We start from the raw sequence: 25361 nt of genomic DNA, 5'->3' as shown, positions 1-25361 counted from the left end.
ACGTCTGGTTTCATCAGATGTTGTAACCGGCGTGGAATGCGGAATGTTATCAAACGGAACAGAAACACCTCTGAGTTTATGCGACACCCCCACTTCATTCAGGAGGATGAGGTTGGGTGGGGAAAGCCCCATTGACAACAATGTAATTGACACAGTGGTTTTGTTTGTTTTATCAGCAAATCGTTTTCTCAAGCAAAATCCCCTTTGTGGCCAGAAACCTCTTGGAGAAGCTTTCCAGGCAAATACAAGTGGTGGAGAAACTCTCGGCCGTCAGTGATGAGAACATAGGGAACATCAGCTCTGTCATCGAAGGTAAGAGCACCTGCAGATGACACCGCTGTCCTTGGAAACACCACAGCCACCAACCTGCTTCTTTCCTGCATCTCTTACTATTGTGTTGTTAGGGCAGCAGGAAAGCGTTCTCAGGCCCTGGGATAGAGGAATGTCTCAGCACAAGTGCCGTCTCGTTCACACTCCAGCCTTCGGAGTCAAACCAGCAGACACCCAGCTTTTTCTATCGGGGTCTCCACCTCCAAAAGGCAGGCTCTAGTGTATACACAGGACCCCCCATCTACCTCCCAGGCAGAGTTGCACACTTTTTCTGCTGGTGTGGTTCCACATGGGGACACATGACCAGGACCATTCTTGGGCTGTGGAGGTCACTGACCCAGTTCCCTTAGTGGTTGATGGTCAGAGGCTCCCAAACCTTACTGGGAAAGGAGCCACACAAGACCCTCTGAACTCAGGAGAGTTCCTGGTTCAGAGGGTCTTGTGTGGAGAACTTGACACAGGCAAGATGCCTTTGAGTATGTGTGATCTGACTACAGGGCTCTTTCCTAAAAATAGGAATTTGTGGAGTTCCCATCATGGCTCAGCAGTAACGAACCTGACTAGTATCCACTAGGACTCGGGTTCCATTCCTGGCCTTGTTCGTTGGGTTAAGGATTAAGTTGCCATGAGCTGTGATGTAGGTCGCAGATGCGGCTCGGATCCTGTGTTGTGGCTGAGATGCAGGTCAGTGGCTGCAGCTCCGATTAGACCCCTAGCCTGGGAATCTCCATATGCTGCGGGTGCAGCCCTAAAAAACAACAACAACAAAAACAGGAATTTGTGTCTTTTTTCACATCAGATGGTGGAAATCGTGGAAAACTAGGATCTTCTGAGTTATCTCTGATTAAACATCAAACTCCCTGTAGGTTCTCTCTATACATTTCTGCTTCCTGCTTCCGGTGCTCCCAGGAGCAGGCGGCCTTGGCAGGTCTCTGCGAGGAGGCGGGGGGAAGGGGCAGTACACTCCCATCCCCCAAACCGCTCGGCATGATCACAACCACACAAGCGCAATGCTGACTGTAGCACATGGCTCTGCAGTCATTTCAGTCTTAGAACCACCTGGGCAGAATAAAAAAAACTCCTTTGATCACCCATGGCTTTGTTCTACTCTCTGCAGAAAAAGCTCCTAAGGGTTGGTTCTCTGATCCTGTACATTCCTGTGCTGTTAAGTTTCAGGAGAGGAGGTAATTGAACTCCTCCCAAGGGTAAAGCTGCTGTTTTCTATCACCTAAAGCAAACAGCTTTGCTTTTATGCTTTTTCTTTGCTGCCCAAGCTGGATGAATTCCTCATCTCAACCTCTTTGCCCTCTGGACCACTTGCCAACCCCAGAGGAATCCTGTCGTTCCAATTAAAAAACAGTCTTGGAGTTCCCGTCGTGGCTCAGTGGTTAAGGAACCCGACTAGTATCCCTGAGGACACGGGTTCAATCCCTGGCCTTCTCAGTGGGTTAAGGATCCAGCGTTTCTGTGAGCTGTGGTGTAGGTTGCAAACACGACTGGGATCTGGCGTTGCTGTGACTGTGGCTAGGCTGGCAACTGCAGCTCTGATTGGACCACAGCCTGGGAACCTCCATGTGCCGTGGGTGTAGCCCTAAAAAGACAAAAAAAAAAAAAAAAAAAGAATCCGGCATTGCTGTGAGCTGTGGTATAGGTCGCAGATGTGGCTCGGATCCCCCGTGGGTGGCTGTGGCTGTGGCATAGGCCAACGGCTACAGCTCCAATTCGACCTTTAGCCTGGGAACCTCCATATGCCACAGGTGTGGCCCTAAGAAGACAAAAAAAAAAAAAAAAAAAGACCTCTGGTGATCTGGTGATTCTGGCCCCATCTCCACCCAGGTCTGTCTCTTCATCTATTTCTTTCAAAACGTGTGTCGTGGGATGGTGGGGGTTGTTCTTCTTTTCCAGCCATACCAGAATTTCACAAAAAGCTGCCTTTGCTGTCCTTCTGGACCAAGTGCTGCAGCCCGATTGGGGTCTACCACAGTTCAGCCGACAGAGTGATTAAGCAACTGGAGGCCAGCTTTGCCAGAACTGTCAACAGAGACTATCCAGGACTCGCAGACCCAGGTACAGGACTGCAGGGGCAAGGGAGCACTTCGGTCGTCATAGGGTTTGAGAGTGGGTGCTGGTGGGGTTCCCTTGCCACGTGCCCTGCAGCTAGCCTTGAGAAAAGGCTTCCCCTCCAGAGAAAACATCATCCAGTCAGTAAAACTGAAGGCAAGAAAGATGCTGAACGTTTTCAGAGTATCAGCAGTGACTTTGAAAAGCACTCTATGTTTTTATTGGTATGGAAGCATGTTATCATTTTTTCATAAAAATGTCACCAATAGAGGAGTGTCAGATGGTGTAAACACTTTGGCAAAACTGGCGGTTTCTCTGAAAACTTAATATGTGTACTCCCACCCTATGATCCAGCAGTTCCCCTCGTAAATGTGTCGAGAGAAATACATGCTTGTGCTCATTTTAAAAAGGACATATGTAAGAAAGTTCATAGCAGTTTTATTCACAAGGGCCAAAAATTGCAAACAACTCAAATGCCCATCAACAAGAGAAATGATAAATTGTAATAGAGTCATGTAATAGGGTATTACACAGCAGTTTTTTGAATAAATTACTGCTACAAGCAATAATTTGGATGAATCTAACATATATTTTGTTGAGTAAAAGGAACTGGATGCCAAAAAGTGTATACTAGTATAATTCCATTTGTATGAAATTCAAGAACAGATAAAACTGATACACTGAGGGAGTTCCCATTATGGCTCATCGGTAACTAACCCGCCTAGTATCCATGAGGATACAGGTTCAATCCCTGTCCTCAATTAGTGGGTTAAGGATCCGGCATTGCCGTGAGCTCTGGTTTAGGTCACAGACACAGCTCAGATAGCACGTTGCTATGGCTGTGGTGTAGGCCAGTAGCTGCAGCTCTGATTCAACCCCTGACCTGGAAACTTCCATATGCTGCAGGTACAGCCCTAAAAAAAAAAAAGAAGAAGAAGCTAATACATTGATAGAAGTCTTATTATTAGTTTATTAGTTACCTCTGGGTGGCTATAGACCAGGAAAGGGTACAAGAAAACCTTCTGGGGTCCTAGCAGAGCTCTGTATCTTGATCCAGGTGACAGTGACACAGGTGTACAGATGTGCAGAAATCACCTGTCTGAACACTGATTTCACTTTGCAGACTTCACTCCTATGTACCAGGGTAGAAAGACAGATAAATGAGGGAATGAATGAATGATTGATCATGTTTCTTAAAAGCTGCTTCCTATCTTCCCCTTCCAAATAGTGTTTCGAACCCTGGTGTCCCAAATCCTGGACCGGGCTGAACCCCTGCTTACCTCCAGCCTCTCCTCCGAAGTCATCACTGTTTTCCAGTATTACAGTTACTTTACCAGCCACGGCGTGAGTGACCTGGAGAGTTACTTGAACCAGCTGGCCAAGCAAGGTGGGACAGGTTCTTCGGTCACATTGTGTGGAAACTCAGTTTGGAGTGATCACTGCTCTTTCTAGTCATACTTTCTAGTGATGGTCATTTTTTTCCCCAAGTCAAGAGCTGCCCTAAGATTTACTCTTGGTGTGTGTGTGTTTCTTTTTTTATTTTTTATTTTTTAAATTTAATTTTTATTTTGGAGTATAGTTGATTTATAATGCCAGGTCAGTTTCAGGTGTCCAGCAAAGTGATTCAGCTATACATATACCCATTCTTTTTCAGATTCTTTTCCCAAATAGGTTTTTACAGAGTGTTGAGTAGCGTTCCCTGTGCTCTACAGTAGGTCTTTGTTACTTAACTACTTTATATACAGTAGTGTGTATATGTTCATTTCAAAATCCTACGATTTCCCCCCACTAAGATTGCCTTTTAAATGGTTTCTGGACTTGTTTGTTTGTTTTTGGGGGGGGGTTTATAGAGCCGCACCCATGGCACATGGAGGCTTCCAGGCTAGGGGTTGAATCGGAGCTACAGCCAAGGGCCTACACCACAGCTCACAGCAACACCGGATCCTTAACCCACTGAGTGAGGCCAGAGATAGAACCTGCAACCTCATGGTTCCTAGTTGGATTCGTTTCTGATGAGCCGTGACGGGAATTCTGCTTCTGGACTTTTAACATTAGTAAGCCCCTCGGCAGTGAGCCAGGGATAATTATCCTGTTTTTTTAACTTGACAATATATCCCATGTTATTAATTCTTTGAAACATTTTCTTAGTTTTATAATGTCTCTGCATTTGGATGCATACCAATGTGTTTGATTATTGTTGAATGTTTAGATGGTTTTCTATTATTTGTTTAGCTGTTATACATAATACTATCTCAAGACTTGGGTATTTATTTATATGGAGTTAGCAGAACATCCACAACAGGAGACATAGGAAATTAAAGCAAAAAAAATTGTGGTCATTTACATGTAGAAGATGTGACTCTATCAATAGAATGTGAATTTTAGGTTTAATGTTGTAGGTTGTATTTTCCCATCTGTACTGACCAGACACACCCTCCCCTTTTTTTTTTTCCTTTTTTGGCCGCACCCACAGCATATGGAAGTTCCCTAGCCAAGGATTGAATCTGAGCCATAGCTGGAACCCATGCCATGGCAGATACACTCCCCAGATACACTCCCAGATACACTCTTATTCTAATGTTTTTGTGGCTAATGGATGCCCATGCTGGATGTCTAGTTAGGGATTAGAGTGCATGAAACATGGTCAATGTGTCCAGATGGGACTCAGAATCCTATTTTTTTACTGTATTGTCCTCATATTCCAACCAACTGGATTTTTCCATCAGGGTCAGTTGCCTGAGTGCAGACAGAGAGAAGGTCAAGTCGGGGGTCACTCAGGGTCAGGATTTTGCCAGGCAGATGTGACTGAAAGACAGGGGGCAATGGAGTTTGCTCTATAAGGAACACTGTAAAAAAGTGTTTACTTGTGTTTTCTTCCCTATTATTTTTACATCTATTTAATTCATCTCTAATTAACAGCCGTTATGAGGTGGAAATCCTCCTTCACTTTTTTCTCATGTGATTGGCCGTTTGCCTTAATATAGTTATTGGAATAACCTGGCCTTTTCTCACTAGTTGGAAAACATCACCTTTCTCACATGCTTAATTTTTCATATATCCTTGCGTCTATTATTGTGTATATTCTTGAGTCTCACTTATATATGCGTGTGTGTGTGTGTATATATATTATATATATATATATATATATATATAGGCAACACCGGATCCCCAACCCACTGGGTGAGGCCAGGGATCAAACCCTCATCCTCCTGGATCCTCGTCAGGTTCATTAACTGCTGAGCCACAAAGGGAACTCCCGAGTCTCACATATATATATAAATGTTATATATATATTTATAAGCCAGTGTTTTACTTTCTAATGTCTTTTTTTTTAAATTGTTATTTCCCCCATACATTTTTTTTCCTATCGTGCAGCATGGTGACCCAGTTACATATACCTGTATACATTCTTTTTTACATACATTGTCATGCTCCATCATAAGGGATTAGACATAGTTCCCCGTGCTACACAGCAGGATCTCATTGCTAATCCATTCCAAAGGCAATGGTTTGCATCTATGAACCCCAAGCTCCTAATCCACCCCACTCCCTTCCCTTCCCCCTTGGCAACCACAAGTCTATTCTCTAAGTCCATGATTTTCTTTTCTGTGAAAAGGTTCATTTGTGCATATATTCGATTCCAGATATAAGTGATATTATATGGTATTTGCCTTTCTCTTTCTGACTGACTTCACTTGGTATGAGATTGTCTAGTTCCATCCATGTTGCTGCAAATGGCATTAGTTTGTTCTTTTTTATGGCTGAGTAGTATTCCATTGTGTATATATACCTCATCTTCCTAATCCAGTCATCTGTTGATGGACATTTGGGTTGTTTCCATGTCTTGGGTACTGTGAATAGTGCTGCAATTCACATATGTTTTAAATGAGCATGTTACTTTACTGCCAGAAGGTGACCTGTTTTCTTCTCACTCTCCAGTTTCCATGGTTCAGACTCTGCAATCACTAAGAGATGAGAAACTGCTGCAGGCCATGCGTGACCTGGCACCCAGCAGCCTTCCGGCCCAGCAGGAAATACTCAGGACTCTGGCTCTGCTCTTAACCAGGGATGACAGTGGAGTTAGTGAGGCTGTGATGCTTTACTTGGCAGCAGCCTCCAGAAACGAGCATTTCAGGGAAAAGGTAGGGCATGGAATGATGGACATCAAGCCAGAGGCTTGTTTAATTTTATGCCATTTACTATTAATATTTTCTCATTTATTCCTTTCTAAAAATAATTTTCTTCTGTTATATATGCTCTGTAAAATGATTTAAACTATAAAAAGTTAAGCACCTGTAAGTCTAGCCTCCAGAGAAAACTACTAACTTAGTGTACATTCCTTCAGATTTTTCCTGTGTATGTACTAACATAATTATTATTTCTTAAATGAGATCACATGAATATGTTATGTAATTGTTTTGTTTGTTTGTTTGCTTTTTAGAACTGCACCCCCGGCATATGGAGGTTCCCAGGCTAGGGGTCAAATTGGAGCTACAGCTGCCAGCCTACACCACAGCCATAGCAACTCAGGATCTGAGCCGTGTCTGTGACCTACACCACAGCTCACAGCAAAGCCGGATCCTTAACCCACTGAGCAAGGTCAAGGATCGAACCCGAAGCCTCATGGTTCCTAGTCGGATTTGTTTCCACTGTGCCACAATGAGAACTCCTGATTATTTTTAATGTAATGTCTCATGATTATTTTCTTACCGTGTCAGAACATATTGATCTACGACATTCTATTTGATGGATTAATGGCATCTCAGTACGTGAATAACCTGTTATTTTTTTTATTCTTTATTGATGGCCATTTATGTAGTTTCCAACTCTGAAAAATATTACGGTGACCCTATGTAGGTGTGTTCATGCACACAAATACATGAATAGTTTGGGGTTACGTCATCCAACTCCTGGGTCAAAGAACTAGAATATTTTTAATTTAAAAGCCATCACTCCTATTGCTAGAGAAGAGGCAGTTTACCTCTCCTTGGCTTTAACTCAACAGTCATCCAGGTATAATAAGCAGCTGCAATTCAGGCACTTTGGGGCGCAGGCAAGCAGGGGCCTCTGTCCTCTGGGAGCCTTTTGCAACTTGAGCAATCATTCTGAAAACCAACTCACATCAACCTTCAGCTCCAGAAAATCAAACTTGGCCCCTCCTTGTCCCTGGGGAGATCTAACGTTGAACTCTGCGAAGCGTTGGCTTAACTTTTCTAAGGCATTAGCTAAGCCAGCGTGTGGTGGGCTGTGTTCCTGAGAAGGTATTCCATTCTAGTGCCATTTTGGTCCAAGACCATGAACTTCATACTATTCTTTCCTACAGAGTTCTGGTCTTTTAGCAGAATTCTCTCGAAAGGCTGTTCTATGAGCCAAATACCCTTACCCCCACTGAAAGAGTAAGACAGAAGAGGCTAGATATTATGTGACTCCAACCAGAGGTGAGTTGAGTAGAGACAGCTCTTTTAATCAACATGAATTTTAATAGATTTTTTTTCTGCTCTGAGGTAGCGCAAAATGTCTCCTTTTGACTATAGTTTATCTCAGAAAGCAAAAATGGTATGTACGTCTAAAACTACAAACAAATCAAACCGTCTTTGCAATGTCCTTCCCTCTCCTTCAGGCCTTGCTCTATTACTGTGAAGTGCTAACAAAGACTGACCTCCAGCTCCAGAAGGCAGCTTGCCTGGCACTGAAAAGCCTGAAGGTAAGACCCAGTCGCAGAGCCCCTGGGTTAGCTTTGAGCAGACTTTGGCTTTGAGACAAAGCCAAGTGCATAGAACAGCTTTCTTTCCATATTTGGAAGAACCTGCTTTAGCAGGATGTCCCCCTCCTTTACACTGTATATTAGTTTGTGAGTCCCTTTTATCTTTTTTTCTTTTTTGTCTTTTTAGGGCTGCACCCGTGGCATATGGAGGCTCCCAGGCTAGGGGTCGAATCCATACTACAGCTGCCAGCCTATACCACAGCCACAGCAACTCAGAATCTGAGCTGCGTCTGCAACCTACACCACAGCTCACAGCAATGCGGGATCCTTAACCCACAGAGCAAGGCCAGAGATCAAACCTGTGTCCTCATGTTTGCTAGTCAGATTTGTTTCCGCCGAGCCATGAAAGAAACTCTGTTTTTGTTTTTAAATAGTAACTAAATGTAAGTAACAATGCCAATTTTCAATAACCCACAGAAATAAGTGTGCCTCTGGGTCACTATCAGAAAAGTATCTCTTGGAGTTCCCGTCGTGGTGCAGTGGTTAACGAATCTGACTAGGAACCATGAGGTTGCGGGTTCAATCCCTGCCCTTGCTCAGTGGGTTAAGGATCCGGCGTTGCTGTGGGCTGTGGTGGAGGTTGCAGATGCAGCTTGGATCCTACGTTACTGTGGCTCTGGTGTAGGCTGGCAGCTACAGCTCTGATTTAGGCCCCTAGCCTGGGAACCTCCATATGCCGCGAGAGCGGCCCAAGAAATGGCAAAAAGACAAAAAAAAAGAAAGAAAGAAAGAAAGAAAAGTATCTCTTATTTCAAAAGAGAGATGACATGCTGATTTCGCCAATTATTCTGTGTACAAGAAAAAAAAAAATAGCAAGGACAAATAAAATTGGCAGTGAAGTACTAAAAGCCAATGTGTCAGCAAACTCCCAGACCCTTCCCTGAGAACTCTTTTTTTTTTTTCCTAAGCAGCTCACCAGTCTTGTGTTAGAGGGAGGTGTGAATGAGAATTGCCAGTGTTAAAGAGTTTGCCTTTCAGAGTTGCCATTGTGGCTCAGAGGTGACTAGCATCCCTGAGGATGCGGGTCTGATCCCTGGCCTTACTCAGTGGGTTAAGGATCCAAAGTTGCCCTGAGCTGCAGTGCTCCGTTTCCAAGTTGCTGTGGCTGTGGGGTAGGCCAGCCGCTACACCTCTGATTAGACGCCTAGCCTGGGAACTTCCATGTGCAGAGGGTGTAGCCCTCAAAAGACCAAAAAAAAAAAAAAAAGTTTGCCTTTCAATAGTCAAAATTTAATGTTTGACCGACCTTAATCACAAAATAGAAGACCAATCATTCTGGAGAAAAGAATGAAAAGGCCACACCTTCAATTTTGCTAAAATCTTGGATAGGTGCAGGGGACCCAGGGCAGGGACCTGAAGGCCCATGAAGAAAGGGATTAACATCTCAAAAGAAAAAGTTAATGACCTGTGAAGAAAAACAGCTCTGGGGAAATTTGCCTTCATTGTAACTTGGTCAAAACATTACCTTTAGGTGACCAGAAAAGCCGGTACCAGTTGCTGTGTATTTTCATGCTCTCCTAATAGATACACAGGGACAGATCAGTGGTGATGGCTGCGATAGAGTAAGTGTAAATTAAGACACAGTGGTCTGCACCAGTTTTTGTGGCTTTACATGCCATGAAGGTTACAGAAAAGCGGCAGTTTTTGTTCATTTTTTCTTTTTAGGGCCATACCTGCAGCAGATGGAGGTTCCCAGGCCAGGGGTCAAAACAGAGATGTAGCTGCCGGCCTACGCCACAGCCACAGCCACGTGGGATCTGAGCCAAGTCTGCGACCTACACCATGGCTTGTGGCAACGCCAGATCCATCACCCACTGAGCAAGGCTAGCGATCAAACCGGCATCCTCATAATTACTAGTCCGGTTCCTAACCCGCTGAGCCATGACAGGAACTCCAGAACTGTGGTTTTTAACTCCAGTATGTCCGGAGTCTGGGAGCACCCATTCCTCTGCCTGCCCTTTTCTCCTAGAGGCTGGGATCCAGTGTGCTGGATCTTTCTAAACCATCCCCAGCCCCCCAGCTCCCGAAAGGGCTCCATGCAGTGTGGTGTGGAAAACAGTGAAGACTCATGACTTCATCCACCCAAACCAGTCAACTCTAGTTAACCGGTCAGGGGAAATCTTTTTTTTTTTTTTTTTTTTTTTAATTAGTGAGAGCAAGCAGACATCCCACATTTTTCTTTACGGCATCAAGCTGGAAGCAAGCTTGAGAGGTCAGAGGCCTCACACGCTCTAATGTGAGGCCCCGTCTGTCTCATCATTCAGCAGAACCCACAGTCTACCCAGGCTGCTCGCTGCAGGTGGCCCTCCTGGCACCCAGCACCACCACACTTTGTAAGCCAACCTTTCCTCCAGGAAAGAAAACCATAATTTGTTACTCATGCTTGACTCCTCACAATCTCAGGAAGAGCATCTGATGTCATGGCCCTGCTCTCTTTCTCCTCCCCGCCCTCAAGGTTGGCATTCGTAGGGACTTCCCATTGTAGCTCAGCAGTAATGAATCCGACTAGTATACATGAGGATGCGGATTTGATCCCTGGCCTCACTCAGTGGGTTAAGGATCCAGCGTTGCCATGAGCTATGGTGTAGATTGCAAATGCAGCTCGGATCCCACATTGCTGTGGCTGTGGTGTAGACCAGTGGCTACAGCTCCGATTCGACCCCTAGCCTGGGAACTTCCATATGCTATGGGTGCCACCCTATAAAATTAAAAAAAAAAAAAAGGTCTTCCTGGAGACATTCTACTCTGCTGGGCCCTTTTGGACTCTGCGAGTCCTCCCTGGGGAAACTCCTATGTTTTCCATTGTTGTCTCCATGCCAATAACTCCCCATATTTCCAGCCCAGGTCTTCCCTTCCCATCTCTGATCCAGCTTGCTCTTAGGTATCTTCCCTAGGAAGTCACCCCAAACCCCACCAATCTCACCCCCACGTCTAGTCTCTGATATTTTAGTGGACTGTGGAGCCACCTCCCAGTAGTTCAGGCCAGAAACCTGGGAGCCATCAGTGACCCCACCCTCACCTTCATCCTTCACATCCAACGCCTCCTCATCCTGTGGATCCCACTTTCTTAGCAGCACGATCTGGCTACTCTTTATCCCACTCTATTCACCTGGGCCACCTTCCCCACAGTCTCTCTGCCTCCCTGCAGTCCATTTTCTCCACTGCAGTTAGAAAACTCAGAGTAAAATACAAATCCTCAGAGTTTCCCCTGTGGCACGGTGAGAACGGTGGCATCTCTGCAGCACCAGGAGAGAAGTTCTATCCCTGGCCTGGTGCAGAGGATTAAGGATCCAGCATTGCTGCAGGTGCAGTGTAGCTCTCAGCTATTGTTTGGGTCTGATCCTTGGCCAGGGTCCATATGCTGCGGGGCAGCCAAAAAAGAAAAAAACATAAAAAATACAAACCCTCCTTAAAACTCTTACATGGCTTTCCATGATCTTAAAATGATGTCCAAAAGCTTTAATGTGACTTATAAGGCCCCCCGTGATTTGGGTCCTATAACAAGCTATTCCCCTTACCTAGAATTTATTATCTTCTCCACACCCCCAAACACCACACACACACACACACACACACACACACACACACACACACACACACACACACACCCTACCATGTGACAAACTTCCTCCAGAAGACTTTCCTGGTTAGAGCAGGCTGTATTTCACAGTTTAGCACCCTAATTCAGCCTATCATTCATTACAATAATTAGCTTACTTGTTGTATGATCTGCCTTTTCACCAGACTGTAAACTCTTAAGGCCAGGACTGTGTGGTCTCCCAGGCCCTGTGAATGACCTGGTTCACAGCGAGCTCAGTAAATGTTATGGAATAAACAAATAGGAGTTCCCGTCATGGCGCAGTGGTTAACGAATCCGACTAGGAACCATGAGGTTGCGGGTTCGGTCCCTGCCCTTGCTCAGTGGGTTAACGATCCGGCGTTGCCGTGAGCTGTGGTGTAGGTTGCAGACGCGGCTCGGATCCCGAGTTGCTGTGGCTCTGGCGTAGGCCGGTGGCTACAGCTCCGATTGGACCCCTAGCCTGGGAACCTCCATATGCCGCGGGAGCGGCCCAAGAAATAGCAACAACAACAACAAAAAGACAAAAAAAAAAACAAATAGAATAATTCCCATCCTTGACCTTTATTCCTCTTTTCTATTGTAGTATATAGTCTAAAATTAGGAATTCCTGGAGTGCCCATTGTGGCGCAGTGGTTAACAAATCCAACTAGGAACCATGAGGTTGCAGGTTCAATCCCTGGCCTTGCTCGGTGTGTTAAGGATCCGGCATTGCTGTGGGCTGTGGTGTAGGTCACAGATGTGGCTTGGATCCCATGTTGCTGTGGCTCTGGCGTAGGCTGGCGGCTACAGCTCCAATTCAACCCTTAGCCTGGGAACCTCCATATGCCTCGAGAGTGGCCCAAGAAATGGCAAAAAGACAAAAATAAAATAAAATAAAATAAAATTAGGAATTCTTAAATTAGAGCTCATTTGGAAGGAGTGAGATGCAGAAGAAAGAACTAGAAGTGGATTCTATTCTGGAAAAGCAGGCTTGTCCCTTCACCTCTCTAGGCCTAGAGTCCTCTGTGAAATGAGGAACTTCGCTGATCCTGCAAGTACAAATCCTGGGCTCCACCCCAGGAAATTTGAATACGGTGTATCTGGAATGGCACCTAGGAATCTGTACTTTCACAAGAGCTCCCTAAGTGATGTTGACACTCGGCTAGGTTTGAGAAGCCCTGGGTAAGATGGTTTCTCGAGTCCCTACCAGTTCTGAAATGCTAAGTCTCTTATAATCCCACACATAATTTCTTTTCCTTGTAGGCTACTGAAAGCATTAAAATGCTGGTGACACTGTGTCAGTCGGATACTGAAGAAATCAGAAATGTGGCCTCAGAAACTCTCTTATCTCTTGGTGAGTTTTTTTTGTTTTTTTTTTTTAACATGATTGTTTACTTCTTACATTCTCAAAGGGAATGGTAATGAAAAGGAAAAGGTTCACGTGCTTTGTCTTAGTGATATTTCCCCCTATAGGCTGTCTGCTCACACTTACACACACACACACACACACACACACACACACACACACACAGTATGAGGAAGTGATCAGTTTCCATCTCACCCCAACTCCTCATTATAACTCCCTGGAAGTTAAGAGTGAAGCTGACTCTCTGGAGCCTTCCTAGCTGGGTTCCTCAGTTTGGGCACTACTTGGAATCAAGAACATAGAACTCAAGCTATAAAGCAGAGGCCAGGGTGTTCCCGTTGTGCCTCAGTGGGTTACGAACCTGACTAGCATCCATAAGGACGTGGTTTTGATCCCTGGCCTCGCTCAGTGGGTTAAGGATCTGGCGTTGTCATGAGCTGTGGTGTAGGTTGCAGACTGGGCTCAGATCCCACGTTGCTGTGGCTGTGGCAATGCTGGCAGTTGCAGCTCCAATTCAACCTCCAGCCCGGGAACTTCCATATGCTGCAGGTGCAGCCCTAGAAAGAAAAGAAAAAAAAAAAAATAGCAGAAGCCATGGTCAGGAATCCAGGTGAGATTGGTAGGTTGGGCTTGGCACTGCCTGGAGGATGGTGATGCATTTTTCCCCAGGAAAGGCCACGACCCCCATAGACCATAGATCCCCACAGAGCCTCCCCAGATTCTTGTGTTAGCCTGACTGCCCTGCGGGCCTATTGCCCACCTGAGGTCTGACACCAAAGAAAAGAAATGAAGTCTTCAGGAGTTCCCCTCGTGGCTCAGCAGTAACAAACCCGCCTAGGATCCATGAAGACATGGGTTCGACCCCTGGCCTCACTCAGTGGGTTAAGGATGTGGTGTTGCTGTGGCTGTGGTGTAGGCCAGCAGCTGTGGCTCCCATACTCAAAAAGAAATGAAGTTTTTATTTTATTCTGGAATATACAACTAACCCTTCTCCTTCACGTCACACTATTCATACCTCATAGTTTATATTATACTTTTATTCTTTTCTTTTTCTATTTTTTTTTCTTTTGGAGTTGTGAGGATAGAGAGAGCCTTTTAAACTCTGCATACAGAATATAAATCATACTGTGAATGGTTTTATTACTACAACACACTCTTTAAGTGGGAAAAACTATGCTCCTGAAAATCTTCAGATATAATATGGTCAATAATACTAGTTGGAAAAAAAAGCTTTTGCCCTAGTTTGACTCTAAGCAGCTTCATAATATGAGGGAGACTCTCATGGCATATGCATTTGTAATCACTGTGGCCATCATTTTCACTGTTTGGTGCTCTTTCTTACAGTTGCTGTTTGAACAGGTTTCATTATGCTATTGGATATATCATGCAATGCACAGAAATCTTCATGTTTGTTTAAAGGATAAGCTAGTTAATCCTGGAGTTCCCTGGTGGCTCAGCAGGTTAAGGATCTGGCATGGTCACTGCTGCAGCTTAGATGACTGCTGTGGCCCAGGTTTGATCCCCAGGTGGGGAACTTCTGCATGCTACAGATGCGGCCAAAAAACCCCCCAGTTATTCCATGTGGTTTGTTTTAGGCATACAAATTATTTAATTGCCTAAAATGTGTCCAGGGTAGTATTAGGTTGCTCTTCTTTTATCCTTTCATATTCTGAGAGAACAGCGAAGGTACACAGACAATGGAAAGCATAGCCAGCAATGCTGCTCTTCCCACTGTAACCTCAGGAAGCTCGCCCTGTAGGCTGTGTACCAAGATGAAGTTCAGCCACACAGACAGCAGTATCCCCACGTCTGATCATCACACCTGCTTCACCTTAGTTCTTTACGCACATGGCTTCTCCAGCCCCCACACCCTGCCACACCATCAGTTCATGGTCCTCAACACTAGCCGCCCATTTGAATCACCAGGGAAGCGCTCAAATATACCCACAGCTGATTCTGCTTTTGTTGGTCTGAGCTATGCCTTGGCACTGGGATTTTTTTTTTTTTTTTTTTGGTCATCTTTTTAGGGTCGCACCTGAGGCATATGGAAGTTCCCAGGCTAGGGGTTGAATCAGAGCTACACCTGCTGGCCTATGCCACAGCCATAGCCGCAGGATCCAAGCCACGTCTGCGACCTACACCACAGCTCACAGCCACTCCAGATCCTTAACCCACTGAGTGAGGCCAGGGATCGAACCTGCGTCCTCATGGATGCTAGTCAGATTTATTTGCACAGAGCCACGATGGAAACTCCTACACTGGGATTTTTAAAAGCCTCCCAGGTTGATTCTAATAGGCAACAAAGTTTGAGAACCTCTGAACTCAAGGTTATGAATCTCCCTTGACCCTAGTACACAAACAGGAGTGTATTTTTATCCCACATAGATGACTGAATTAATATAGTGAAAATAGTATTTTCAATGGGAATTGGTGAAAGATATTCTATGATAAAGTGCTGGGCTAAGGGCTGTCACAGAGCGTTCGAGGGGCTCAGAGCAGCTGCTGTTTACCAACCAGTATGGAATTATTTCAGGTTTTAACCCAGAGCTGTCCAGTGGATCCTCTGTGCAGCGACGGGGCTGCTGTCCATATGCACTGTCCCAGAAAGTATTCACAGGAGTCAACTGAGCAGTTCAACATGGCTACTAGGACTAATGAATTTAAGTCTGATTTAATTTTGAGTAGTTAGCATTTAAATTTAAACAGCCACATGAGGCTGGTGGCCACTCTTTTGGACAGAGCAGTTTTTCCCGTGGCTCTGGCCGTTCCAGTGCCTCCCAGCTGGGCCACAGTCTTATTTGAAACCACACTGCCTGACATCCCAAAGCTTGGGCTCTTTTTCCTCCAACTCCTCCTCTTGCCTACTTCACAGGCTGTTAGAGAACTAGCAAAGGAGCCAACATAAATCCAGACCCAGTGAAAACTGGATGTTGGTAACAGTGAGCTGCCCTGAGCCCCTGGCCCTGGTTGTGTCACTGTAATAACACCTGCCAGGCATTGTTTTGAGGGATACATATGGGTTACCTCATTTAATCCTCCCAAGACTCTCAGGGAAGAAGCACAGTTGGTCCCATTTTACAGAAGGATATATTGAGGCTTGCTAGGGTTACATAACTCACCCACAGACAGCCAGACCCAGTGCAATGGAATCCTGACCCTCTAGGTCACTTAGACACTTGTGGGGGGAGACCCAATAACCACCTGTGAGCAAACTAGGACCTGGCCTGGGATTAATGGTTTTTTAAGTAGCATTCGTTAGCCTAGGCATCCACAGGGGTATGGAGCATGGTGTAAATGTGCTTAAATTGGTCCCTGTGTCTCTCCATCTCCCCCTAACATCAGCTGGAGGGGGGTTGCTGTTAATGGGTTTTTTTCATTATTATTATTATTTTGTCTTTTTAGGGATGCACCCGCAACATATGAAAGTTCCCAGGCTAAGGGTCAAATGGGATCTGTAGCTGCTGGCCTACACCATAACTACAGCAACACCAGATCAGAGCCACTTCTGCAACCTACACCACAGCTCATGGCAATGCCAGATCCTTGACCCACAGAGTGAAGCCAGGGACTGAGCCTGAGTCCTCATGATGCTAGTCAGATTCATTTCCACCGAGCCATGACGGGAACTCTCATGTTTATTAGTATTATTAAAGTATAGTTGATTTACAGTGTTTTATCAAGTTCTGTTGTACAGCAAAGTGACCCAATCACACATATTTCCCTGTGCTGTACAGTAGGATCTCATTGCCCATCCATTCCAGATATAACAGTCTGCAGCCCCTGAACCCCCAAAATGCCCATCCCTCCCCTTCCTTCCCCTTTCCCCCCGCCCAGAAGCCCCAGGTCTTCTCTTCTTGGCCATGCTGTGTTTCTGGGTTTTGTTCATTTGTTATTTTTAGATAGGATCATCTGTTCCATATTACTGTTAATGTCATATATCAGGGTTTGACATAAATATTTTGCTTCAAATGAAAGCTTCTACCCTCAAAGTAAGAAAAAGTTGGAAACTATTGAATTAAGGGGAAAAAATAGCATTTGAAAAAGTCAAGGCTTGTGGAAATAGCACAAATCTTAGAGTTCCCACTGTGGTACAAAGGGATCAGTGGCATCTCTGCAGCACCAGGACACAGCTTCGATCCCCGCTGGCACAATGGGTTAAAGCATCCAGCATTGCCATGTAGGTAGCAATTGCAGCTCAGGTCTGATCCCTGGCCGGAGAACTCCATGTGCTGAGGGGAGCCAAAAAAATAAAAATAAACAAAAATTTTGTAAAGGAAATAACAAAAATCACTAAAAATCAGTGTGTTTTGCTTATAAAAATGTTTACTACAAAGTTCATTTAAATCTAAGCAAATCTCTACTTTTTAAAAATTCAGTGAATTTTATTATATTTATAGTTGTACAACCATCATCACAACCTAAGTTTAGAAAATTTCCATCCCAAACCCCCAGCCCATCCCTCGCCACAACCTGTCCCCTCTGGTAATCATTAAGTTTTTCAAAGTCTGAGTCAGTTTCTGTTCTGCAAATAAATTCATCATATCCTTTGTTTAGATTCCACATATAAGTGATAGCATATGATGGTTGTGTCCCACTGTCTAACTTCACTTAGCATGGTAATTTCTAAGTCCATCCATGTTGCTGAAAATGCCATTATTTCATTCCTTTTTATGGATGAGTAATATCCCATTGTGTATATTACCACTTCTTCTTTATTCATTCCTCTGTTGATGGACATTTAGGTTGCTTCCATGTCTTGGCTATTGTATGTACAGTGCTACAGTGAACAGTGGGGTACGTGTATCTTCTTAAGCCATGGATCTGGATAGATGCCAAGGAGTGGGATGATGGGTCATATGGTAATTCTATTTTTAGTTTTTTGAGGAGTCTCCATACTGTTTTTCATAGTGGTTGCACCAATTTACATTCCTACAAACAGTGTAAGAGGGTTCCCTTTTCTCCACACCCTCTTTAGCGTTTGTTGTTTGTAGACTTTTTGATAATGGCCATTCTGGCTGGCGTAAGGTGAAACCTCGTAGTAGTTTTGGCAAATGTCTACTTTTGTATCTAATGTATTATGAAAAAGTTAAATGTACCAAAAGAAAAAAAAACAACAACAGACTTTTGGCTTATTGAAAGGTTTTATTTCCAATAAAGTATACATATATAGTACAGAGACAATATATTATAAAATCCATGGTTACACCCCTTTTCTAAAATCTGCTAATATCAGTATTATTTCCAACATTTCAATGAATTTTTCTTTCTTTCTTTTTTTTTTTTTTTTTTTTTTTTTTGTCTTTTTGACTTTTCTTGAGCCGCTTCCGTGGCATATGGAGGTTCCCAGGTTAGGGGTGGAGTCAGAGCTACAGCTATGCATAGCAACGTGGGATCCAAGCCACATCTGCAACCTACACCACAGCTCACGGCAATGCCAGATCCTTGACCCACTGAGTGAAGCCAGGGATTGAACCTGAGTCCTCATGGATGCTAGTCGGATTTGTTTCCACTGAGCCATGACAAGAACTCCTCATTTTTTTCTTAAATGGGAAAAATGGAATAAAATATTCAAATAATTTGCAAATATATGTTGGCTATTCAAGGTGGTACTGCTGACAGAACTGACCTAGTTGATGGCTGGTAGGCAGCATCACCACATGTTTACATGGCAAAGAGTAATTTTTTAGCTGAAGTTTGAAAACCTAAATTTGACTTTTATGAAAGACCATTTGGATGCCCCAATACATAGTGTGTAAAAGTTCTATGCACGGAAATCAAGGACCAGCCGTAGTGATGAAATCCCTAATGCATTTAAAGTATCATCCATATGATTTCTCAGGAATAAATTTATTATGTGAAATTATTGACGTCAAAGGCCCATAGGACTTCTACTGTGTTTCCCCTTCTGAAAAGAATGTGACTAAAGTCTCTGGCATTAGCTCCAAAGTTCTTGGTTGTTCTAAATATTACCTGGACAGCAACATAATTAAGAATAACCAAAGATGGATTTTCCTCCCCTCACATCCGCAACATATAGGAATCCATACTTAACTGCTATTTTAATTTATTATTCTGAGTGATGAATAAGAAGGTTAAGTTCCAACGGGTATTCATTTTTGTTGTTCTGTATCCAGGAGAAGCTGGACGGCTGGCATATGAACAGCTGGACAAATTTCCTCGAGACTGTGTTAAAGTTGGAGGTCGTCATGCAAGTGAAGTTGCCACGGCCTTTTAATTGAAAGTTAACTCTGCCCAACAGCTGTCTTAATAAACGGCCCTGTTCACCACGATGGTGCTGTGACTTAGCTGGAACCTGTGGAGGTTGTTTGGAAATTTCCATGTTATAGAAGGAATTCAACGTCCAGTTTCACAGTACTTATCTTCTTTTCCTTTGGCCAATAGAATAGGGCTATGTACATTTCAGTAGATTACATCGTTGAGTGCGTCTGACAATACTTAGTAAGAGTCACCTTATCTAGTATGTATGGGATTTTAAAACAGCCATCTTTGTACTTTTTTGGAAGTTCTTCTATAAGCTTGAAATAGTCACGTGATACTTTGATTGATGTCACATGCCTTGCAGTTCCTCCGTCGTGTTCTCAGGGTTGAGTGGCCCCCTTAGCTACCTAATTTTACCTTAAATGCAAAGCACATAAAAGGATTTCTTCAAATAAAAGTTTGCCTGAAGAACCTGGTAAAAGGACACACGGTAAGAGTTAATTTTTTTTATTTCATTTTTTTCAAACCTCCACTATTTCTTTTGCTTTTTTTAATCCATCCTGAAAATTCTACAGATATGTTTCCATTATTGTTAAAAAGGTGGATAAATGACGAACTACCTTACTAAGATTATACCCATACTCATTTTTAAAAAGATACTCAAAACATAAGCTTTTTAAAAAAAAAAAAAACAGCCATTTTTTAATGATATTTTTACAATAGAGGTATTTTGCTGCTAAGACAGATCAAAACCAAAAGTTTTCAGAAAACTGTGATGGATTCAGAAAGCTATGATGCTCCTTGAGACACAAGAACACAGAAGTTGGAGGAATCCTAATGGGGTAAAAGCAGAGGGTCATTAAAAGTGGTCCTTGGGAGTTCCCTGGTGGTCTAGGGGTTAGGATTTGGTGCTTTCACCACCTCAGCCAGGGTTCAATCCTTGGTCTGGGAACTGAGATCCCACATCAAGCCGCTGCACACTGTGGCCAAAAAAAAAGGGGGGGGGTCCTTGCTTCAATAAAAATTTTAGGAAAAATGCCCTGAATGATGGTTACTTCCCCAGAGAAGTCATTCACCACTGGATAGGATCCCTCGGCCAAATAGTTAAAACAATAGTTCCCATTATTGCTTCTGTACCAGGGTAGCAAGTCTTTTAAATAAAGTACAAGTCTATTTAGTAGCTCTTATTAAATAACTTTTCTTCTTTTAAGAGTATATAAGTTGGGATATGCCAAGATATCAAACTAATAAGTGTGAATTTAATTTAAAATGTGCAACATCAACTGTTCTCTGAATGTGCTTCTATAAAATATCATTTAGATGTCATTTTAAACATTTACATTTTAGGAAAACCTTTAACAACAGCTCGTTTCATTTTAAAGTGAGAATCATTTGTCAGGCTTCCTGGCAAATTCTTTCAACTGTGAAGTTATAATGTATATGTATATTTGTATATTTATAAATATTATATATATGCATACATCCTTCATTTCAAAGGTACACTGTACAGTCTTTAGTTAGTATGTATAGTCTCTAATCTGTTAAATGGTTGAAATGATTCTCTTTAGTGAACATCAAATCGTAAATGTTACAAAGTTGTTTGTTTTGGTTTTTTTAATTTTTTGAATATTGCATGAGTAATTAATTCCATATCTTTTGTATTCACGTCTGCATTTTATTTTTGGTGGAAGGGGGTGCTTTTAGTTTTGTGGCATTTATATTCATCACTTTCAATCATGTAAGTTAAAATAAAAATTATTTTTGAATTACTAGTCTCATGTTCAGAGTGTGGTGTATTTTTTTTTCACATGTCCTTCTTGAGTTAGTATTTATACAACACTACAATACACCTCATTCTCAACTTGAATTTATTCTAATCTTGAGATTCCTTCATCCATAAATGAGAATAATAATTAATTACTTCTCAGATTTGTTGTAAAGCTAATTGGGGAAAAAAAGAGCTGTGTTTCATCTTGTTCCTCTGGAACATAGCCCTCTGCTGCCTCATTTTGTGTAAGTGACTATTGATATATATATATATATATATATTTTTTTTTTTTTTTTTGTCTTTTTGCTATTTCTTGGGCTGCTTCCGCGGCATATGGATTTTCCCAGGCTAGGGGTCCAGTCAGAGCTGTAGCCGCTGGCACAGCAACTCGGGATCCAAGCCACATCTGTGACCTACACCACAGCTCATGGCAATGCCAGATCCTTAACCCACTGAGCAAGGCCAGGGATCAAACCCGCAACCTCATGGTTCTTAGTTGGATTTGTTAACCACTGAGCCATGACGGGAACTCCAGTATTGGTATTTTTATGTCTGTGGAAGGTTAGTTACGTTTCTGGACCTTGGAGAAGTGACCTTGTGTAGGAGGCTCGCTAAGCGTCTCAGCAGCGCACCCAAGCTGTATGCTCTGGGAGTTCCCCAAGAGGGCTGCGTGGGTCCTGTTGTGGCAGGCTGACTCTCTGGGTGGTCTAGTAGGCATGGCTGGCCCTTAGGTAGGTTGGTGGCCTGGTCCAGCCTTGTGCGGATTCTGCTGGCTGCAGTTTAGCAAGGCCCATCACAAGGTGGCAGGTTGGAGAATCCTAAGAGGCCCAGGGGCTAGTGCTGGCTCGCTGGTGAGCAGAGTCAGGGTCCTGAAGACTCTGGGGTTGTTGCCCACCCATTAGCAAGTGAGGGTTAGTGCCCTACTCCTGGGAGGCAGAGCTGGGTCCTGGAGTCTGACTGCAGGGCCCAGGGATCCCAGAGCTCATTTCAGATCATTGGGCTGGAGTGGGGGGAGGATTCCTGATACAGCTGGGTATGGGGTTCAGGGTGTCCAGGTGGTCAAGTTGGCCTGCTATGGGCAGGACCAGGACCCAGCTGGTCCCAGGGTAGTCTGGCCAGTGTGATTTTCTTGCTTCTGGTGTCTGCACCCTGGTGGATGAAGCTGGTTTCAAGGCTCCTACCAGCTTCCTGGTGGGAGGGAATGGTGCTTGCCCACTGGTGGGCGGAGTTAGGGCTTGGTCCCCAGGTGAACGTGGCCAAGTCTAGGGGTAAGTCCAGAGGCAACTGTAGGCCCTTTAGTCCCTGGGCCGCCTCTCTGCTGGTGGGTGGGGCTGTTTGGCCTAAAGCATCCCAACACTAGCCTACAAGGTGTTGGGTGGGGCCAGGTCTTGGCACTAATGAGCCAAAATATCTAACGCCAGGAGTGCTCAGATGGCTCAACATCTGCCTCCAATGTCTGCGTCCAGTAAACTGCAGCCGCCACCACCCCCCAACTCCAGGAGACTCTCCAAGACCAGCAGGTAGGTCTGGGCCAGGCTCCTATCAAATGACTGCTTTCGAACTGGTCCAGGTGCAAATGAGATTTTGTGTGCGCCCTTTAAAGATAAGTCTCTTTCTCCCAGTCCTGTGGGGCCTTTATGGCCAAATGCTCGTCTTCCCAGCGCCAGACCTGGGCTGGGGAGCCCGACGTGGGGCTCAGAACTCTCACTCCTGTGGGAGAAGCTCTGCAATATATTCATTCTGCAGGCAGTGGGTCCCACACACAGGCCAAACAAACCGAGTTTGGTACAGAGGAAAGTTTATTACAGGACCAAGCAAGGGGAACGCCGTGACTTGTGCTCAAAAAACTCTGTACTCCCTGACAGTTTGTGGGGAGAAGCTTTTATAGGCAAAATTCGGGGTGTGGGTTGCAGGGAGTGTGACTTTCTTCTGATTGGTGGGTAGTGAGGTAAGAAGGCGGTGCTCCAGGCATCCTGCACTTTTCCCTAAATTGCTATCCTCCACCTGGGCAGGGCTTAGTTCCCACAGAAGAGGTCAAAGATATTTTTATGTGTATTTCTGGAGAAGGAATCTTCTCCCCGCCCCCCCCCCTTTTTTTTTGGCTACGTCCATGCCTTGTGCAAGTTCCCAAGCTAAGGATCAAACTCATGCCACAGCAGCAATCGGAGACAAAGCCCAATCCTCAACCCGCTGTGCCACAAGAGAACTCCTACACTGTTGTTTCTGCTCCTCCTTTGTTTCTGGGTTCCCTCCTTTCCCTGATTAGCAACTGTTTGAATCCTCCCTTTGGTATTCGGGAAGGCCCTAAAAGGCTGAGGGAAGACTGTTTCCTGCAAACAAAAAGATTTGTACCTGGGAGGACCCCATGGGGCCCTGCACAGTTTCAGTCGTGGTTACTTCTTTATGTATCTAGTTATTGAAGATCTTTTCTAGTAGGTTCCAGTCTTTTTCACTGATGGTTGTTCTGCAGATAGTTGTGATTTTGGTGTGCTCATGAGAAGAGGTGCGCTCAGAGTCTTTCTCTTGGTTGCTCTCAATGCATTTGTTTATCACCCAAAGGTCCTAGCTTTATGTTTTCCCAATGCCAAGTTGCATAAACAATGTCTTTAGGAGGCACTCTCATTGAAGACCTGTTTGCTGTTTTGCTTTTTAGGGCCGCACCTGTGGCATATGGAGGTTCCCAGGTTAGGGGTCCAATTGAAGCTACAGCTGCCAGCCTATGCAACAAGTACTTGTTTGCTAAAAGCTAGTCTACTAACATCTCATTTATTCAACAAGTACTTGTTGCATAGTTACTGTAAATGACGTATATATGCCAGGGACTGTTCTTAGCAATGGGGTTTCAGCAGTAAAGAAAAAAGAGAGACATAAAAATCCCAGCCCTCTTGGGACTAGACTCCTAGAAAGAGGAGGCAGACAGAGAAAAGGAGTGGTAATTGTCCAAGGTCGGAGCAGAAGATGTGATAGGGCAAAGATCACAAGATCCAAAGAGAGTGATCAGGGAAGGCCTAATAGAAAATTACATTTGAGGAGTTCCCGTCGTGGCGCAGTGGTTAACAAATCCGACTAGGAACCATGAGGTTGCGGGTTCGGTCCCTGCCCTTGCTCAGTGGGTTAACGATCCGGCGTTGCCGTGAGCTGTGGTGTAGGTTGCTGACGCGGCTCGGATCCCGTGTTGCTGTGGCTCTGGCCTAGGCCGGTGACTACAGCTCCGATTCAACCCCTAGCCTGGGAACCTCCACATGCCGCGGGAGCGGCCCAAGAAATAGCAACAACAACAACAAAGACAAAAGAAAAAAAAAAAAAAAAAAGAAAAAAAGAAAAAAAAAAAGAAAATTACATTTGAGGATGACCTGAGGAACTGATGGGGTGAGTCATGTGGATATGTGGATATCTCTGGGAAGAACTTTCCAGGTAAAGGCAGGTTATTGTTAACCACAAAGTTCCCCAAAAGGGACCATGCTTGAGGTTTTTGATTTTCTAGTAGCCACATTAAAAAACAGGGGAAGTTAATTCTAATAATGTTTAATTTAATCTAATAGATCCAGAATATTTCAACTTGTAATCAATATAAAAATTATAAAGAAGATATTTTACATTATTTTTCTTATACTAAGTCTTTGGAATTCAGTGTAGATTTTATACTTACAACACATCTCAGTTCACACTAGTCATATTTCAGGTGCTCCAGAGCCACCTGTGGCTGCCTAGTGGGTACCATATTGGATAATACAGGTCTGTGTTTCCCCAGTTGGCCCAATAATTTCCTTGATAGTGATCTTGGAGAGATGACAGTGAGTGATGGCTTGAAGTGAGATCTGAATACCCAGCGCTGGAATTGAACCCTGGCAGCCTGGGTGAAAATCAGGAGTCCCAGCTGCTAGACCACCAGGAACTAGAGGCTAAAAGCAAACGTTGACCTGATTCTTGCCCCCAGTGAAAACAAGAATGTTCCAAGGAGGCAAAAACTGTAAAAAGAGGTACAAAGTTTATTATTATAAGCACAGCACATGTGGGTACACAGAGAACCGGTTTAGAAGCACATTCAGAGAGGAGTGTGGACACCCCACTGGTGGGAAGCATGCCGAAGCGGTGATATAAGTCACTTACATAGGGGGAGTTCCTGTTGTGGCACAGTGGTTAACGAATCCGACTAGGAACCATGAGTTTGAGGGTTCAGTCCCTGGCCTTGCTCAGTGGGTTAAGGATCCGGTGTTGCCGTGAGCTGTGGTGGAGGTCGCAGATGTGTCTTGAATTCCGAATTGCTGTGGCTCTGGGGTAGGCGGGCGGCTAC

At 44.2% G+C, this 25361-nt stretch overlaps 1 protein-coding gene across 11 annotated transcripts in view; it reads left to right on the top strand.

The window, feature by feature from the left end:
- RIPOR2 (RHO family interacting cell polarization regulator 2) overlaps positions 1-21077 on the top strand; it is a 228096-nt gene extending 207019 nt beyond the window's left edge. For 10 of the 11 annotated variants that reach the window (XM_005665637.4, XM_013977485.3, XM_013977480.3 and 7 more), the window contains 7 exons: positions 177-312; positions 2236-2397; positions 3620-3778; positions 6331-6533; positions 8012-8095; positions 12978-13068; positions 19215-21077. In XM_005665637.4, coding sequence (XP_005665694.1) covers positions 177-312; positions 2236-2397; positions 3620-3778; positions 6331-6533; positions 8012-8095; positions 12978-13068; positions 19215-19315 — 936 coding nt within the window. In that variant the 3' untranslated portion in view covers positions 19316-21077. Of the gene's footprint in view, positions 1-176; positions 1046-2063; positions 2398-3619; positions 3779-6330; positions 6534-8011; positions 8096-12977; positions 13069-19214 lie in introns of all 11 variants that reach the window. The other variant, XR_014809760.1, reaches the window with a different exon arrangement.
- Positions 21078-25361: the final 4284 nt, after the last annotated feature.

This window comes from Sus scrofa, chromosome 7, assembly GCF_054392235.1.
Source record: "Sus scrofa isolate SSC_HxYL_T2T_F1_AM1 chromosome 7, Sscrofa_HxYL_maternal_Yorkshire_Landrace_v2.0, whole genome shotgun sequence".
Lineage (NCBI taxonomy): Eukaryota > Metazoa > Chordata > Mammalia > Artiodactyla > Suidae > Sus > Sus scrofa.
This window is presented reverse-complemented; position numbering and strand designations above follow the sequence as displayed.